The 18852-nt window shown below is 33.8% G+C and overlaps 2 protein-coding genes across 2 annotated transcripts; both read left to right on the forward strand.

Moving 5' to 3' along the window:
* The first annotated feature begins 696 nt into the window (after nucleotides 1-696).
* On the forward strand, nucleotides 697-5429 carry LOC25499980 (RHOMBOID-like protein 2). Its single transcript, XM_013594487.2, has 5 exons — nucleotides 697-1229; nucleotides 3063-3226; nucleotides 3579-3742; nucleotides 4174-4424; nucleotides 5100-5429. Exons 1-5 carry the CDS (start codon nucleotides 943-945, stop codon nucleotides 5212-5214), a joined length of 981 nt encoding a protein of 326 aa, XP_013449941.1. The 5' UTR covers nucleotides 697-942; the 3' UTR covers nucleotides 5215-5429.
* A 4564-nt stretch (nucleotides 5430-9993) lies between these two features.
* On the forward strand, nucleotides 9994-12909 carry LOC25499981 (uncharacterized). The gene is made up of 2 exons (XM_024770564.2): nucleotides 9994-12486; nucleotides 12597-12909. The coding sequence occupies exons 1-2, from the start codon at nucleotides 10190-10192 to the stop codon at nucleotides 12907-12909; spliced, it is 2610 nt and encodes an 869-aa protein (XP_024626332.2). The 5' UTR covers nucleotides 9994-10189.
* Nucleotides 12910-18852: the final 5943 nt, after the last annotated feature.

The following is an 18852-nucleotide window of genomic DNA, read 5'->3' on the forward strand; positions in this document are numbered from 1 at the left end:
TGTTTTAGGATCTGTGTTGCAAAATTTTGGTTTACGCAGCTTTGATTTTCACATTTATAAAGAACAACAATTTTTCGTAATTTATAAGATTTCTCCTTCGGAGCTAAATTTTTAAAAAATACGTTATTCAACCCGTGCGAAGCACGGGTTTGTAACTAGTTTAATTTTAGTAAAAAAATAATTCTGCTCTTTTTTTTTTTTGTTTAGCTATGAACTATTATTTCGTTTTAAAATATATATCGCAATCAATTATTTTAGATATGTCATTATACAATTTTAACCGTTAATAAGTTTAATTATTTAGAATAAACAATCATTAAAATTTAATATTTTCAAAATATTTATTGAAATAAATTGAACATTTTACATACTAACATTTATATTTATATATTAGTTAAAAAATATAAACATGCACATTGAAAAAAAAAAATACAACAAATATTTTGAAACAGAAAGAATAATAACTTATAGCTTATTTTTCTCAAATTCATTTTTTAAAGTGAACATGCGTCCGTGATTCAAACTCTAATCGTTACATATAACAATGCATTGTCCTGCCAATTGACCTATACTCAGGTATTCGATCTCTTTAGTTTTTTTTTTTTTACTAGAGTCATTATCATTATCCAATTAATGAGTATTTGTTTTATTATTCACTTATGGAACTTACCATCTACTCCAAGCTAGTAATGAAAATGAAATCGACAGTTACTTACATTCTCCAAACAAAAAACATGTCTTGTTCCACTACCTTCTGATCTTGTCGTTTTTTCACTTCTTCTATAATCTTCTCTTTCTTTTCTTCACCGTTTCAGATTCAACAATCCCTCTCTCACCAAACCCACTTCCCATCTTCTCTATTTAACACTCTTCTTACATAAATTTCCAAACTTTCCTTCTTTTGTATTGGTTCAAGAGAGAGAGAGAGAGAGAGAGAGAAACATGTCTGGGAGAGATCTAGAGAGAGATGGAGGGAACAAGAACAACAACAATCATGCATATGCTGTTCCACCAACTTCAAGTGGTTATGATCCAGAAACTAGTTGGACATCATGGCTTGTACCTATGTTTGTTGTGGCTAATCTTGTTGTTTTTGTTGTAGCTATGTATATTAATAATTGTCCTAGTAAAAATCTTGGTTTTGATGGTGCTTGTGTTTTGAAGTTTCTTGGGAGATTCTCTTTTCAGCCTTTGAAAGAGAATCCTTTGCTTGGTCCTTCTTCGGAAACGTAAGGGTTTAATTTTTGTGTGTGTGTGTGTGTGTGTTTTTTTTTGTTCTTTTGATTTTTTTTTTTTTGTTTTAATTTGTTCTTATTGATGTTTAAGCTTTTATTAAGTATTATTCATAAGCTTGTTAAGGTGGTTTATGAAAAATCAGCTTAGGAAGATACAATTTTCGTTAATTGAGAACCTATGAATTAACATAAAAGCTTATTTATTTGTATAAGCTATTTTTCATAAGCTCAAAATCAAGCCAATCCAAAAGGTCCCTTAGATGATTTTGGTATTGCTTTCAGGCCCTGTTTGGATAAACAGCTTATTTGTATCTTAAGGCACAAGGGCTTATTATAATAAGTGCTTATTACATAAGCTGTTTCTATAGCAAAAGATAAAACAAAGTTAAATTGCTTTTGTATATTCTATAAGCTGGTTTCATAAGTTATCTTGGAAAACTTATAAAAATTAGCTGTAAAAAACTTGTGAAAAATATCATAAGTTTATAAGCTTAGAGTACTTATATGTAGCTTATAGCAGGAGCGCAATTAGTGCTTATGTATAAGCTTACATAGCTATTTCTATTGCAAAAGATAAAATTAAGTTAAATTGTTTGTGTATATGTTATAGGCTGATTTCATAAATTATCTTGGAGAACTTTTGAAAATAAGCTGAAAAAAGCTTATGTAAAATGCTATAAGCTGTTTTTATAAGCTCTCTCGAAAAGGCTCATAAAATTTATGCCATTAAATGCGGATACGTAGCTTTAATTGCAATGGCGCTCCGGTAGTTGCAATCACTCTCTGGTAATTAAGACAAAAAAATACCATTATGCCGTGGCCCAGATGGCGGTTGCAAACCTTTGGTTTGGATTTTGTTTCAGCTTAAGGGTGGTTCCATGAAAATTTGTTTGGTTTAGTGAATTGGATTTGTGGGCCTGTTTTTTCCTGGTTCAATCTTGATCTGGTTTTTATGTTAGTCCTATAGTACTTGGACTTGGTTGATTATAAGAGATGAATTTCATTGATTATTGTATCTTTGTAAATACCGTGTTAACTTAGTGAAATTTTCATTTTTGGTTCTTTAATGTAAGAGTCAAATTATTGATTTTTCTTCAATACCCATGTTTTGTTTTGTTTTTCATGTTTTTTTGTTTTAATGTGTTCTTATGATTTAATTGATTTTTATAGTTCTTTTAGTCGAAAACTGTCATGGCTGTCTTAAATGTGGTTGACAGCAATATCAAAAAATAATATGTAGTGGCCAAGATCGCGGTTGCTAACCTTTATTTAAACCCTGTTTAGTAGATAATCATGCACCTAGTAGAAGTGCCTTTGAATTTGTCTTAGATTAGGAGTAGTAACATGAAAATTTAATTGGTTCAGTGAATTGTATATGGGGTCTTTTTTCTGATCCTACCTTGATCTTATTTTTATGTCAATGACTTAGTTCCTGTCTTTTTTTTTCTTTGGTGATGGCCAGAGTTTGAACCCCGGACCTTGCATATATTATGCATTGTTCTTACCAACTGAGCTAAGTTCACGGGGACACTTAGTTCCTGTCTATATAAACAACTTAAGTGCTTATCATACATGATTATGAGTAAACTATTTCTATTACAAAAGATGAAATCATATTATTTTCATATAAGCTATCTTGGAGAACATATGGAAATAAGCTGAAAACAACTTATGGACATATTATAAGCCACTTTATTAATCATGCACTTAGTAGAAGTGCCTTTGATTTTGTTTATATTAGAGGTGGTTCAATGGAAATTTCTTTGGGTTTAGTGAATTTAGGAGAAATTTTGATATACTCATCAATTTTTTTGTTAAATTTTGAAGACTAACGAAGATGGGAGCCCTTAAGTGGGATGCTGTTGTGAATCATCACCAAGGATGGAGACTTGTCTCATGCATTTGGTTACATGCTGGAATCATTCATTTGGCAGCAAACATGATCAGTCTGGTCTTCATTGGAATTCGCCTCGAACAACAATTTGGGTTCGGTATGTCTCTATCTTTATCATTTGTTCATTGAAGCAGTTCCTTTCAGTGTTATCCATTGCGGATCGTGGAAAATAGCGGCTTGTTCAAATTCCGCTACACTATAGTGACACTATAGATGCTGTTTGACATCATTTTGTATTAAATAACGTATTGCGGAACAATAGAGACATGTTCAAATTCCGCTTCACTATAGCCCCGCTATTTGACAACATTGGTTCCATTTAGTGAATTTTACACAAACATAGGATTGGAGAATTTTATACCTATCTGCAAGCTTATTTACCTGATGAATTTATGTGTTCAAGTTCTGCATTATAGTGTTGTGACCAAAAAAATTTTGGAAATTTGCAGTGAGGATAGGAATCGTTTACCTAGTATCTGGATTCGGCGGGAGCATACTATCTGCTCTATTCATTAGAAAAAGCATCTCCGTTGGGGCTTCCGGTGCTCTTTTTGGACTTCTTGGAGCCATGCTTTCAGAACTTATCACAAACTGGAGCATTTACACTAATAAAGTGAGTGTAGATAATCATTGATGATTTATCCATGTCTAATTATCGCTCTCTGTATTTTTTTTGTTTCTATAAATTGAAAAGCACTTTTTAATGTTTATCAATATCTTATGATATGTGCGAGTCTTGAACTCAATACAAAACTTAACTCAATGGATACGAGTATCCAATGTGTATCTATCTGGACATTAATCTCGTATTATTTAATCCCAATTCACTATGATGAATCTCGATTCATTTTAATGAGTCACTATTTAAACTTAGTCTAGCCAACAATTTTTTTTGTTAGGGGGCCAAAATTCTATTTGTGATCCGAAAAAAAAATCTTTGGATTCACGATTTGATTAAACAACTTATATCTAGGATGTTTTTGTTTCTGTACACTATACTGGGATTAAATTTCATTTCTAATACCATATTTCTGTATCTTGTAGGTAGCTGCTCTGATGACACTTCTCTTTATTATTGTCATCAATCTGGTGATTGGAATGTTGCCACATGTCGACAATTTCGCTCATATTGGGGGATTCTTGACAGGATTTCTCCTTGGTTTCATTTTCCTTCCCCGTCCTCAATTTGGTTGGTTAGCACAGCGACACGTTCCTGCTGGTGTTCGCCTCAAGTCTAAGTACAAGGTTTACCAATATGTTCTTTGGGTTGTATCTCTTGTACTATTGATTGCTGGGTAAGTTCCTCTCTCGAATCCTCATTAGCAACATAACTGTCAGGGTCAAGCCTTGTTCAACAAAGTAGAGGGAGGGAATTAATCTTAAACTAATATCTTGTTTAGAACTGATCATGGTTCTGTTCAGGAAGGAAAGCCAAACTGATCTGAACCATTAAACCAGTTTGGTAAAACTGAACTGTTAATGATTCATCTCGAACCAACTGAATTTTATAAAGCTTTGATGCACTGGTTTTGTGTTTCTGAACCTAACCTGAACTACTTTTACAGCAAACTGAACTATCCCAAATTGCTGTTATTAAATGATTATATTAGGACTATTATGAAAATCAAAAACTTAACTGAATATTGGGACTATAAAAAATTAAAACCGAACTGCACCGAAAAGAATCAAACTGTGAAAGATAGTTCACAAGCTGAACAAAACTGAACCCGTGAACTGCCGTCACAGTTCAGTCTTTTCCGTGTATTTTGGTTTAACGGTTTAGTTTGTGGTTATAACAGTCCAACTTGTGTTACAACACGTGTCTTGATAGAATACCACGTGCTAGTTAAATAAAGGAAGTAATGACATGTGAATGAACAAAACACAATTTCTTAGTAATGGATAGATAGGTAGATAGATTATGTTTCATTTGTTATATCTAATCACTGTATTCATGTGTTGAATGGTAGGTTATGCATTGGTTTAGTGATGCTATTGCGGGGCGAAAGTGGATATGACCACTGCCATTGGTGTCACTACCTGACATGTGTTCCAACTTCTAAATGGAAATGCGATGACAGCTAAACGAATAGGCCTGCGCTAATCCTGTTCTTTTATGTATAGCTATGACTTTTACAAATTGTTTCTTTTTTTTGTTAACTCCTTATAAGAATCAGTTATTAGTTTGTCTTTGCATTTATGTGTATTTTGTGTGGCACAAATATATATCATATAGATAAAGGAATTTATTTGTACATGAAGTTTCTATTTCAATAATATATTTTACCGGTTGCAAAAGAGTGAAATCTTGCAAATTATGTTTTGATTGTGTTATTGTTCGAGGATAACAATATACTTGCTGTGAATTTATAAGTTTTAACCCACAAAAATATGATCGGCTGACTCTATTAATAAGCCTTATATCGATTGAAAGTACTCGAATTTCATTTTTAGTTGAAACAATTTTTACTTATCTCTTGGCGAATTCTAAATTATCATCACTATTTGGGATATGCATATAGTTATCAAGATACTTCATAAATAATTTAAACAAGTAAAATTCTAGTGGAAGAGGGCTTGACTGGGCTCATTGGTCGTGCAGTTGGGAGAGGAGATATTCATAGAGGAATTTTGCTCTTCACCCAGCACATTTCGCTTGCGCCCTGCATGTTTTCAAAATATAACCATGCGTGAGTTAAGTCACGCAGCGTGGCTTAACTCACGCACCTCATAAGCTCTGCGTGACTTAAGTCACGCACCACTGAGCCTCTACGCGAGTTAATTTGCGCAAGTTGGTCGGTGGTAAAAACTGAAGCACAAACGTTTTTGGGACGGTGGTCAATGCTTTTGATTGGCTTTTACACGTTTTTCTAAAGTTTTTCACACGTTTTTGGACCTCATTAAGTGTTATCTACCTTATACCACCTATTAAAACCCTCACATACTTCCTCTTTTCCTCACATTTTTTCCCCCTCTTTCTCTTCTTCTTCTTTGTTTCTATAGTCTCTAGGGTCTTTATTGTTGGAACAAAATGTGTTTAACATTACCCTTTGAGAGTTTTGATGATAACAAGGTATTAAAAGTTGTCAATTGGATATGCTAATATTTGTTCAAATGTGGGTTAAGTATAGTTTGTAGGTTCTGGAAGAACAAATTAAGAGATATGGAATCAACAAAAAGGAAGCTTGAAGTGTCTGAAGAAAAGTACTCCTGAAGTGATGACGTCATCAGAAGCAAGTTCATCAGAAGCTGAAGATCACCAGAAGCTGAAGATCATCAGAAGATGAGAGAATCAAAGCTTCAAAGGCTGTTCAAAGGATTTAATCACGCCTAGCATTGCTGAAGACCAGAAGAGTGAAACAACGACTAATTCAAATGAATTTGAAGGCATTGGATGTTTGTTCTTTGAAGAGCGTTGACAAAGTACAATTGTACGAAGTGTACAACCACTACCTCCACTACTCAGTTTGTGTCTCTACTACAGGACAAAGATAACAGCTATGCCTGCAACATTGTTCCTTCATACTTGGAACGGATTTGAAATTGATCCTTCATAGAACAATAACCATATCAGGCAAAAGATCATTGGTGATTGATAAAAGTTTCAAACGACTGTATTTTGATGTGCTGGCAATTCACAACGTCTCTTTCAAACCTCTATATATAGGAGTGAAGACTTAGAGAATGTCAAGACTCTACAACAATTTACAAGCGCCAAAAATCTGCTGAAATTGTTCTACATCAAAAAGTTCTCTTAGAATTTCTTATCAAAGTTCATATCTTAAAAATTCTAGAGTCTTAAGAGTTTGTATCTAATTTGTATTGTGGACACCACTGATTGTATATCAAATGTTCAACCTCAAACAATTTTCTTTGTAATTCTGTTTGAATAGAAGTCTCTTGCAGTTGTGTTTAAGTAGTTTGAAGTTTCTTGCTAGTTTTAGTAGTGAGCAGTTGTAATCAGATATTACATTTTAGTGAACTCTCTTTGGAAGTGGAAGGGAGACAGGACTACTTCCGGTTTGTGGAAGGAACCTGTATAATTGCTTTGTGTCTTTCTTCTCTCTCTCTCTCTCTCTCTCTCTCTCTCTCTCTCTCTCTCTCTCTCTCTGTTTTTATCCGGTGCATTTAGTATCAGAACATCACTTCAGAAGCTGAACTCTATCTACTTCTGATTACTGACTTCAGTAGGAGAAAATGAAGAAAAAAGTAACACAATTCAATCCCCCCTTCTTGTGTTTTTCTCACCTTCATTTATACCCCTTTAGGTAAATACCAGTGGCTTTTGGGGGAAGTAGTGGTCCGTTACGTAACAGTCCGATTTTCGCTGGAAATATTTTTAATTGTTTTAATATGTGTTATATGTGCTTGTGTGTGATTATTTATCATTGGGTGCATTTTTATGAGTTTTCGTGTTAGAAGGGTAATTTAGTAAATTCATGGTGAGGATTAATTTTAGTGTTTCAAGTGAGAACCATTATTTTACTAAGTTACTAGTGTGGTAATTTGTTATGAGCCGGTAAGTGATCGCTGTTATTATTTTACTGTTAAGTTAGTAGAAACATTTTTGAATTAGTGAATGAGTGAGTTAAGCCCACTAAGGCATTAGGGGTTAAGCCCATTTGAGAGGAGCCTATATAAGTTCTAAACTTTAGAGAAAAATAGGTTTTCATTTCATTTCATAAGAATTTGAGAGAGGTAGAGAGAGAAAGTTCAAGAGAATGAGTAAAAGGGTTAGAAGGGAGAAAACTTGAAGAACCAAGAGGAGCTACAGATTCTAGGAGCTTAATTGAAGCTTTGGCTAGAATTATTGCTTTTTGAGGTAAGGGGGTAAGATTTCAAGCATAATCACTTAGTTAACACTACTAAAAAAAACAGTGATTTCGGACGGAATTTTCGGACGGATACGATTTTGTCTGAATTTTTCGGACGAATTTGGGACGGTTTTAACGGAGCAAAATTTTCGTCCCAAATCCGTCCCAAAATCGTGTGAAAATTTTATAACATGTTCAAACATTGTTTTTTCCCACGAATTTCGCACGAATTTCCTTAAAAAAACAAATCCGTCCCAAAACCGTGTGAAACATTGAGACGGATTTCGGACGGAATTGAGGGTTTTTATTTCATTTTTATTAAGTGTGAAAATTTCATGTCCCGCCTATACTCCTAAAATCTCCCTCTCGTGTACTGCTCTCTCTCATAACCAATCTCACTCTTTCTAACCCTAAAATCAATTTCACAATCAATTTAGGAAGCTCTTCAATCAATTTCTTCCAAAAACCAATTTTAAGATTTCTCAAGCTCTTCAATCAATTTCTCAAGCTGTTCAAGTTTGGATTCTCTTCTCTTCAGATTTGAGGATTCTCAGTTTCAAGCTTTTCAAGGTATTACTATCCACTCTCTCTATTATAATGTGTGTTCTCTTCAACAAATCAACCATGTTCCCATAAACTTGTACTTGATTTTTGGTTCAATTTCTTGTATTTATTTTGTTTTACTTATTAGGGTTTTTAGTGTTCTTAACTACATGGACCTGGATTCACCTTTGTTGTTGAAATATATTGTGGGTTTTTGCTGTTCCAATTGTGGGTCTTGTGTTTTTAGGTGTTGTGTTGCTTCAGTGGGTTGATTTTTATTCCCTTAGTATTGTTTTTAGGTGATGTTTTGCTTAGGTGGGTGTTGCTTTGGTTTATATTGTTTCCTAAGATCCATACTCACGTTAAGCTTGATTCCTATGTGTTTCTTGATTTTTGAAGTTTTAATCTTTCGGTGGTTTGTGTGGGGGTGTTGGAGGTTTTTTGGTGTTGTCTCGGTGCTCTTGCTGTCGATACTCATGTTAGGAGAGTATCTGCTCTTGATGGTAGCTTTATGTTACTGCTGGTCTTGTTTTTTGGCATCAGTCTCGGTTGGTTGAGGTACTGTGTGGTGTGCTGTTGTGTTTTTTGCAGCTGTAGTAGTTCTGTTGTGGCACTATCCGTGGTTCTGTTGTAGGCATAATATGCTGGTGCTGTAGTTCTTTTAGTTAAAATTTAACTTCTACTTCACACAAACATTCATGGAATACCAAGATAAACACCACATCCGCATAGTAAATTTAATACAACTCAATGTGTGATAAATAAGATCTTAACAAAGAAGGATCAATTGAAGATAGTGAGTTCATCTTAACGACATTTAAATAGGAATTGAGGGAGTATGAAGGAATGACTTAGATTACCAACAACGAATAGAATCTTTACAAGACTTGCAAAGAGAGTTGGAAAATGTTTATGCTTGAACAAAAATTAAGACTCATAAATTTTTGATTGGGCACACCTAATGTCATGATATGGAATTCCATATTTTTCAGGGAGGGATAGGCAGGATGAACAATGCCTGGGCATTAATTTGATTGATTGCAGGATCCTGATTTTATTCTCTACAATGAATCCTGTCCAGTGTCATGTATTCACTAATTTTGGAGCATGTAATCATCATCTCTGCCAATACTTGGTAGCCTTGAAAATCTTCAAAGTTTTTGGGTGCAATATGACACAGAATTACCTCAAGAATTGTAAAGAATTCTAGTATCATCGTTTAAGGCTACAATTCTAACAAGACTTTTAAGAATATCATTGAGATGCAAAACCACACACTCATATTAAAGTCAGGTTCACTTAATGGTTAACTCTTATCACATCAAAAGCATGACACAATTTCCATTTAGGTTCATAGTTGGTGCAGAGCAAACATTTTATTTGATTAGCTAGATAATAACACTTAAAGTAGATAATAACACAGTGAGTATCATGTTGTTATGATTGCTTAATAATATTTGATTGTATGAAAACTATTAGTTGTTGTTATGATTTAGTCGTTTTATGTTTATTTGATTTATATGAAAACTATTAGTATCATGTTGATTTGTTAGTCACTTTGAAAATTATTAGTTGTAAATCCATAGTGACATAACAAGTTAGCATATTGTGAACAGTCTTGTAAGATCTAGGACATCATGGACACTTTACTATAAAAGTTATGAAATTTCTAGATATATACATGCATTGCTAAATTTATTAACATGAAACAGAGTATGGGAATTCCTGAACATCGAAAATGGATGTATAAAAGACTTCTTCCCAATCGGGCAAGAATGAGAACTGAATTTGTTAGTGGTGTTAAGAATTTTATAGAACAAGCAATTAGGCAACCTGAGTTTACAGATAATGGGGGTAAGCTTAGGTGTCCTTGCAGTAAACATAGAAACATAGATTTCTTAACTCCAGGTGAGGTTACCCTAGATTCGTATAAGCATGGTTTCCAACCAAGCTATTGGTGTTGGGATTCTCATGGGGAGAGTTATTTAAGCTCAGGTAGTAGAAATGCAAATAACGTGAACAGAGAAAGCACTTGTAACCAGCCGTCAAGTTTTGAGTCACAAAGAAATAACTATGAGGCTATGATTGTTGATGCTATTAGGCCAGAAAATTTGGACCAATTTGAGCCACAGCAGGAGGAACCTCCAAACAGGGAAGCCAAACTCTTTTATGATTTGTTACAATCTGCGCAACGACCATTGTGGGAGGGTTGTGATACCCACTCTGAATTATCTATGACGGTTGAACTGTTGACTATTAAATCTGAGGGGAATATGTCTCAAAAAGGATTTGATAAGCTACTAAAAACTATGAAGAAGGGTATGCCTAAGGATAACTGTCTCGTCCCTAATTTCTACTATGCAAAGAAGTTGGTATCAAAGCTTGGAATGGAAAGTAAAGTAATAGATTGTTGCATCAACGGTTGTATGTTGTACTACAAAGACTACGAAATGGCAAAAGAATGTCGGTTCTTCCATGCTCCAAGGTATAGGGTAGGTAAAGGGGGTAAAACGTTAGCTTTAAAGAGTATGCATTATCTACCGATCACACCAAGGTTAAAGAGACTATACGCGTCAGAAAATTCTGCACGCCATATGAGATGGCATTATGAGCACCAACAAGTTGAGGGTGTCCTTGAACATCCTTCTGATGCAGAAGCATGGAAGCATTTTGATCAAAAGTATCCAGGATTTGCTTCTGAATCACGCAACGTAAGACTTGGATTATGTTCTGATGGATTTACTCTTTTTGGTCAATCTGCTTCTCCATATTCATGTTGGCCTGTAATAGTGACTCCATACAACCTCCCTCCATGGATGTGTATGTCTACTCCTTATTTGTTTTTGACAATGATCATTCCCGGCCGTAGAAATCCCAAAAGTAAGATAGATGTGTATTTACAGCCGTTGATTGATGAGTTAAAGTCATTGTGGGACGAGGGTGCTTTAACCTATGATGTTTCCAAAAAACAAAATTTCGTAATGACAGCTGCTTTAATGTGGACAATTAATGATTTTCCAGCATATGGAATGTTGTCAGGATGGATGACAGCCGGAAAAATGGCATGTCCTTGTTGTATGCATCACACAAAAGCATTCCGATTGGAGAATGGTGGTAAGTCATCATGGTTTGAGTGTCAAAGAAAATTCTTGCCAAGTGATCACCCATTTAGAAGAAATAAGGATGGATTTTATAAGAATAGGGTTGTGAGATCAGAATCGCCTCCTAGGTTGACCGGCGAACAAGTATGGAATGAAGTTCAGACAATGCCAATGATAATGGACAATATTGATGAAGTTCGAATTCCAGGTTATGGAGATACACATAATTGGAAAAAACGAAGCATTTTTTGGGAATTGCCTTATTGGAGCACTAACTTGATTCGACACAATCTTGATGTCATGCATATTGAGAAAAATGTATTTGATAATGTGTTTAATACTGTTATGGACATCAAAGGAAAAACTAAAGATAATATAAAGGCAAGAATGGATTTGAAGTTGTATTGCAAGCGCAAGGACTTAGAATTACTTGAACACAGTAATGGGAGGACCATAAAGCCCAAGGCAAACTACACATTTACTCTGGAGCAAAAAAGAGCAATTTGTGAATGGGTAAAATGTTTAAAGATGCCAGATGGATATGCTTCAAACTTGGCTAGATGTGTTGACATGAAGGAAGGAAAGTTACATGGAATGAAAAGTCATGATTGTCATGTGTTCATGGAACGCTTACTTCCAATTGCTTTTAGCTCATTACCAGATCAAACATGGAAAGCTATAACCGAGCTTAGTCAGTTCTTTAGAGATCTATGCTCAACGTCAGTACGAGTAGATGATCTTATTAGCCTTGAGAAAAATATTCCAATCGTGATATGTAAATTGGAACGCATTTTTCCTCCGGGTTTTTTTGACTCAATGGAACACTTACCCATTCACTTACCATATGAAGCAAGAGTTGGAGGTCCAGTGCAATATAGATGGATGTATCCCTCTGAGAGGTATTATTTTCATGCACCATAGACATAATTTTTAGCCTATTGTCTACATCAATAGTTCATTTTTTTTTTTGTAAATTTTGTGTTACCAAAAAATTCTTTATTTATCGCAGATTTCTCCATCACCTTAAAAAGAAGGTTAAAAATAAGGCACGTGTTGAAGGATCAATAATTGAGTCATACCTTATTGAGGAGATTTCTCAATTTTGCACATATTATTTCGAGACAAGTGTGCAATCCAACAATACTAGCATTGGAAGAACAGGGGGTGATCATGATTTGGCACAATCTTTATTTCCCATTTTTAATTTGCCTGGTAGATTTGCTGGTCAATGCAAAAGTCGTTTTTTGGAGGATAAGGAATTTACTGCTGCCATGAATCATGTATTAATCAATTGTGATGAGATTGAACCCTATATTGAGTAAGTACTTTCTAAATTTTATAATTCTTCATTTCCTAACTGTGATAATTATAATTGAATTAAATTATGTAACAATAGGATCTTTGTTGAGACACTACGAAAAACTCATCCTAATATGAGCGATGAACATGCTGATAAATGCATTGAAGAAAACTTTGCAGCATGGTTAAAAGAATATGTAAGTATATTTTGAATACTTTTCAGCATATTGATTACATACATATTATTTTTTTACGCGTTCTTTTAGTAACACTCTTATTGTTGGGTGATTTTTAAATAGGTTGACAATCCTTCAAATAATGTGCTAGATCCAAATATACATGCTTTAGCATGAGGTCCTTTAAGAATTGTAAAAACATGGCCTATTTACTTTGTGAATGGCTTCAAATTTCACACGAAAGCACATTCCATTGGAAATTATAATTTCTTCTCTCTTTTTCTATGCATAAGTACTTATTTGAATAAGTGATTATTGTGAACCTAACTTTTGAAATTCGTGCTCATGTTGTAGTGATATGTTTGAGTATGTTAATTTGATGATAATTGAATTGTTGATGATGAAATTGCATGTTGATGATGTATATAAATGGGTAGTTTGTGAATTATGCTCAATTGGTGAATTGTGACATATTGTTGTTGATTTGTGGTTGAATACATGATTATAAGTTGCAGTTGTTGTTGATTGTTGTTGATAATCCCATACCATGGTTTGGGTTTGAATTATGATTAAGTTGTTGTTCTTTAATGAGTTGAATAAAAATGGGTTGATTATGATTTTGGATGTCAACTTGATGATTTGAAGTGGTATAAGTGTTTATTACAAGTGTTATGATTATGGGTAATGCTTTGATTTAATCTGGGAGTCTTGTGTTTGAGTCTAGTGATTTAAGCGTGATTCTTAAGTTAAAAACGCATTGTTAAGCTGATTTTTAAACTGCTGTGAAGCCCAAAATCGGCCACCGATTTCTGAGCTGATTTTCCAGTTTTGGTTCGACAAAAATCAGCCACCGAATTGTCAAAATCGGCCACCGATTTTTTGTCAGGAAAATATGGAAAATATTCACAATTTTCACCCTTTTCTGTTTTGAATTTACTTTTGGTGTAAACATGAAAATTTTAGATAATTTTGTTAGCTTTCCATTGACTTTGGTTTGAATTGAAAATGATTTTTGGTTTTTGAGTTATGATGAAAATACTCCAAGGAGGTCTTGGTGAAATTTTATGAAAATTCCGCATAACTATTTTTAAATCAACTCAAAACTTATGGATTGTTTCCAAACTTCAAAACTTGTGTACTATGAGTTCAATTAAGGTGTTTAAGAGTATTTAACCTATGTTGTGATGGATCTAACTTGGTTTTGTTTAGAAAATGAATTGGTTTTGCATTATGAGTAAAATGATACGAACTTTGCAAAACTTTGAAATTTAAGTGAGTTGGCCTATGAGACGTTGATGTATACTCTACTGCACTCATGTGATTGGTGTATATACTTAGTTGAGGTTTCCAAATGTGTTTACTTTGTTTTGTCGGATAACTTGAAAATTGGTAAAATGATACGAACTTGTCGTAACTTGTGATTTTGATGATTTTGTCGTGGTCGGCCGGTGAAACGCACATGTATATTCAACTACACTCATATGTGGTCTAAGTGTATACATAGTCGAGGCCCCATAATTTATTTACTTGGTTTTGGTTCATTTGTCTCAATTATTTTAAAGTTGTAAAATGAGAGACGAACTTTGTCGAAAATAATCTTTAAGACCAAATACTTGGCAAATTGTTTGTGGATAGTTTGATATGATTATATGAAGATATGTGAATGATTTCTAGGTGTTGAATATGATGTTTATCATAATGTGTTGTATTCTCTCCTTTACGTGTATTGTGAGAAATTGTATGGAGTTGTTGAACCATATGATCTAGTTATGTTGATTAATGCATGTATGCTAATTGATGGTGATATTGTTGGTAAATACATATATGTTGATTGATTGTGATATTTTTGATGAATAAATATATGTTGATTGATTGTGATATTATTGGTGAATACATATATGTTGCTTGTGAATGAGTATATGTTAGTGAATGCATATATGATATTGATGTGGTGAATTGTTTGTGTGAACATATGCATTGTTGTTGAGACATATGTTTATGCATACACGACTGATGATGACGGATTTTATATCAAATGTAGTGAATTGTTTGTGTGAACATATGCATTGTTGTCGAGTCATATGTTCATGCATTCATGACTGATGGTGACAGATTTTATATCCAATTGAGGTGATTATGATGTTCAGTTGACATCATGGGGTGACGGCCTAGACGTTGGTGAATGGTACCGCATGCATCTAGAAGAGTCTAGAACATTGCATGCATTTGAGTAATTGATGAGTCGTGTCATAATTGAATATGTGACTTGATGAATTTGTGCATTGGTAGAATTCGGTGAATGTTGTGATTATGTGGATTGGTATTTATGTACCTTGGTGAATTTTGTTGACGGTTGTGAATAATTGAATTATGCTCTAATTGCATGTCTTACTTGCTCGTGCCTTTATACTTGGTGAATCTATTTGATGATAATTATTTTGGTGATAGTGATGAGATGAGAATTGTATATGTGTATATATATGATGTGATGATTCCTTTGATAATGATATTTACTTGCTTATAATTTTGAAATGACGATGAATTGTACTTGTTGAGTTAAGTATGCTAAAAGAAGAATAAGGTGAGTAATCCTTTCATTGATTAATTGTTGATAAATGATGAGCTTATGTTGATGACTTGATTAGGGATTGAATATGCTTGCTATGCTATGTTAGTAATGTGATAGCTTAAGATGTATGAGATGGGGGATAATAATCATGCGATGCTAGTATTCTAGGAGGGATGGTTATGTATATGTGTTATACATGAAATCCTTGAAATGCTTATGTTTGTTTATGTTGATTATGATTGATGTGAAGCTTAGCCCCAGTGGTTTTGATCGCCTACCTGTTTGTATGAATGGGCAGACGAAGTGCATGATTAGTTTGATTTTGGTGAGTTGCTTGATGATTGCTTGGATAGCGGGAGCTATCTCCGTTATCGTTTTCTTTTGAGTCTTATGGTAGGCTCTGATCTAGGATGCCTATCTTTATGATTATTCTAGATTGGTTTTGCTGGATTTATTTATTATTGAGATTTTACCCATATGTCGGTACTTGAAGAATTTATATGATGATGTATTTTGATCTCATGGCATGTATACTTTGGATATGTATGATTTATATCCGCTGCGACTGTTGAGAATTTTTATATATGCATGTTGATTTGATTTTTATTGTAGACGTAGCGTCTATTTCTTGAATATTTATATTATTCGTGTGTTTTATCGCTTTATTAGAAATAGGGCGTTACACATTAGGTTGGGGAATCCCTTTAGATAAAATTAGGTTTGCTTCCTTTTACTCCAAAAATCTTTTTACCGTGGGTAAAAAGAATCATCATGTGTATAAAAGGAACCAAATTTAAATTTAACTCAAGGGATCTTGATGTCATAGTAATAAAATGAGAGTTATATTTATTAATTTTGTTTTTTATTTTGTATTTATTTTTGCATTTATTTTATGTTTATGATTATGTATTTGAATTAATAAATATTGAATAAGTAAAATCGAATTTATTTTCTAATTTTGTATTTAATGAATAAATAAATTAGAATAAAAATTGAATTAGAATAAAATTGAATTTATTTTAAGTGCATAAATAAATTAGAATAAAGTGACCAAATAATTTAGAATAAAGTAAATAAAATATTTTAGAATAAATAAAAAAATAGCCACTTTGCGCCACTTAACGTGCGCAACGTTACTTAACTTGCGCACTAGTTTACACGTGCGCTAGTTAACTAGCGCAGGGGCATTTTGGGCATGGCTGCAGGGTGCGAGTGTTTTGTGCTGGGTGGAGAGCAAAATTCTTCATGGAGTGCAAGTTTGCAGATGACTATTTTTTATTTTGCAAGGCTAATGTTGTTGAAGGGCACCATATTTTGAATATTCTGAGGGTCTATGCAGAGACCTCTGGCCAAGAAATCAATTTATCAAAGTCAGAGGTCTTCTTTACGAGCAACTTGAGCCATGCGGCCTAACACAACTTGTCTCGAATACTAGTAGTTCGTCATGTGTTAGATACAAAAAGGTATTTGGGGTTACCATATATGATCAGAAGGAGTAAAACATCTACATTAAAGATCGTATATGGAAGTAGATTAACTCTTGGATAGGAAGAGCTTTGTCGAAAGCTAGTAAGGAAGTGATGATAAAATATATGCTCCAAGCAATCCCGTCATATATTATGAGTATTTACGTTCTCCCAAATTCAATTATTAATGATATTGATAAGATGTTGAATGCTTTTTGGTGGGGAGGTAGAGGGAATAATTGAGGCATAAGATGGATGTCGTGGGAGAGGGTGGCATGTCCAAAAGCGAAGGGTGGAATGGGATTTCGTAAACTTAAGGCTTTTAATTTGGCTATGGTGGTACAACAAGGATGGAATTTTATTGAAAAACTGGATTCATTAGTGGCCAAGATTTTCAAAGCATATAAATAGAGATTAAGGCTTTTCTGTGGACCCTCAACAGGTTTTGGATCATTATTATCAGTTTGTTTACTCTTCAGGTGGTTACACTTCACAATGGTCTTTTCTACATTTGATTTGGCTTTGTGGTATTTGGATTCTTTGGAATGAAAGAAACCAAAGACTATTTGCCAACACAACTAAAACAACAACGCAATTACTTGAGAAGGTTAAGATTATATCTCTCAGATGGTTGAAAACAAAAAATGTGTGCTTTTCATTTGGTTATTATATGTGGTGGCAGCATCCCCTTATTTGTTTGGGGATTGACTGATGTTTTTTCTTTTTTGTCTTTTGTTGGTTTGACCGAAACTTTGTTGTAACCTTGTTTTATTTCCTTAGGCACTCCTTGTGCTAGGGATCAAAACTTTTTGTTAATTTAACTCATTTTGGCTTGTTGAAAAAAATCAACTTTTCTTATTACGTTATCTATCACTCTTATTTGTTATCAATAAAAACCACACTTCCAACCCTATTGCTACTCTAATGCCACGAGCCACTGTTTTAGACCTCCTATAATATGAACTATGAGTAATCCATTATTCCAACGCCTACATCTTGTTGTTATTGATTACAACATTATTGCTTCATTACTTTATTATCCTTATCTAATTAAGTTTAAAGGTAAAAAAATTTCTCCCACCCTAACATGGTGTGGGCAAATATTGTCCTCGTGGGCTAAAGCTCTCTAATCTCTTACCCTCGTGAACTAATCTCAGATTCCAAATTCGCGAAGAAGCACCTCTAATCTCACCACCAATGACACAATTAGTATGAACATGTAGTAATAAAATATATAATTTATTTTTAATATACTTTATGCATTAGAACAACAATAATTTTATGACTAAAGTACACTTTTTGCTCCCTCGGTTTTCAAAGTGTTGCGATTTTGGCCCCTATTAAAAAAAATTAAAATTTTGTCCTCTATCTTTAGGGAAATATGCTCTTTTGACCCTCTAACTTTATGGAAATATACTCTTTTAATCCTTTATCTTTAGATAAATAAGCTCCCTTTATCATTACAAAAAGTTGCAATTTTGACCCCCTATTTTGGGGCACGTGGCGTCTTCTCAGCAGCTTTGTAACATTTTGTAAAAAAATAGATGAATGATTATGGACACGAACAAATAAAAAAAATACACCATTGAAAGTTACATGTTTGTGGACAATCCTTTAGAGTGAAGCAAAATCCATCCGCGATATCATAACAATTAATGACAATAACTAAAAAGAGATGAATGATTATGTATATAAGAAATGATAAAATTTAAAAATGGGTGTGAGAAAGAACGTACTAAAGCCTGAGTGGCGGGG

The sequence above is a fragment of the Medicago truncatula genome, chromosome 6 (assembly GCF_003473485.1).
Source record: "Medicago truncatula cultivar Jemalong A17 chromosome 6, MtrunA17r5.0-ANR, whole genome shotgun sequence".
NCBI lineage: Eukaryota > Viridiplantae > Streptophyta > Magnoliopsida > Fabales > Fabaceae > Medicago > Medicago truncatula.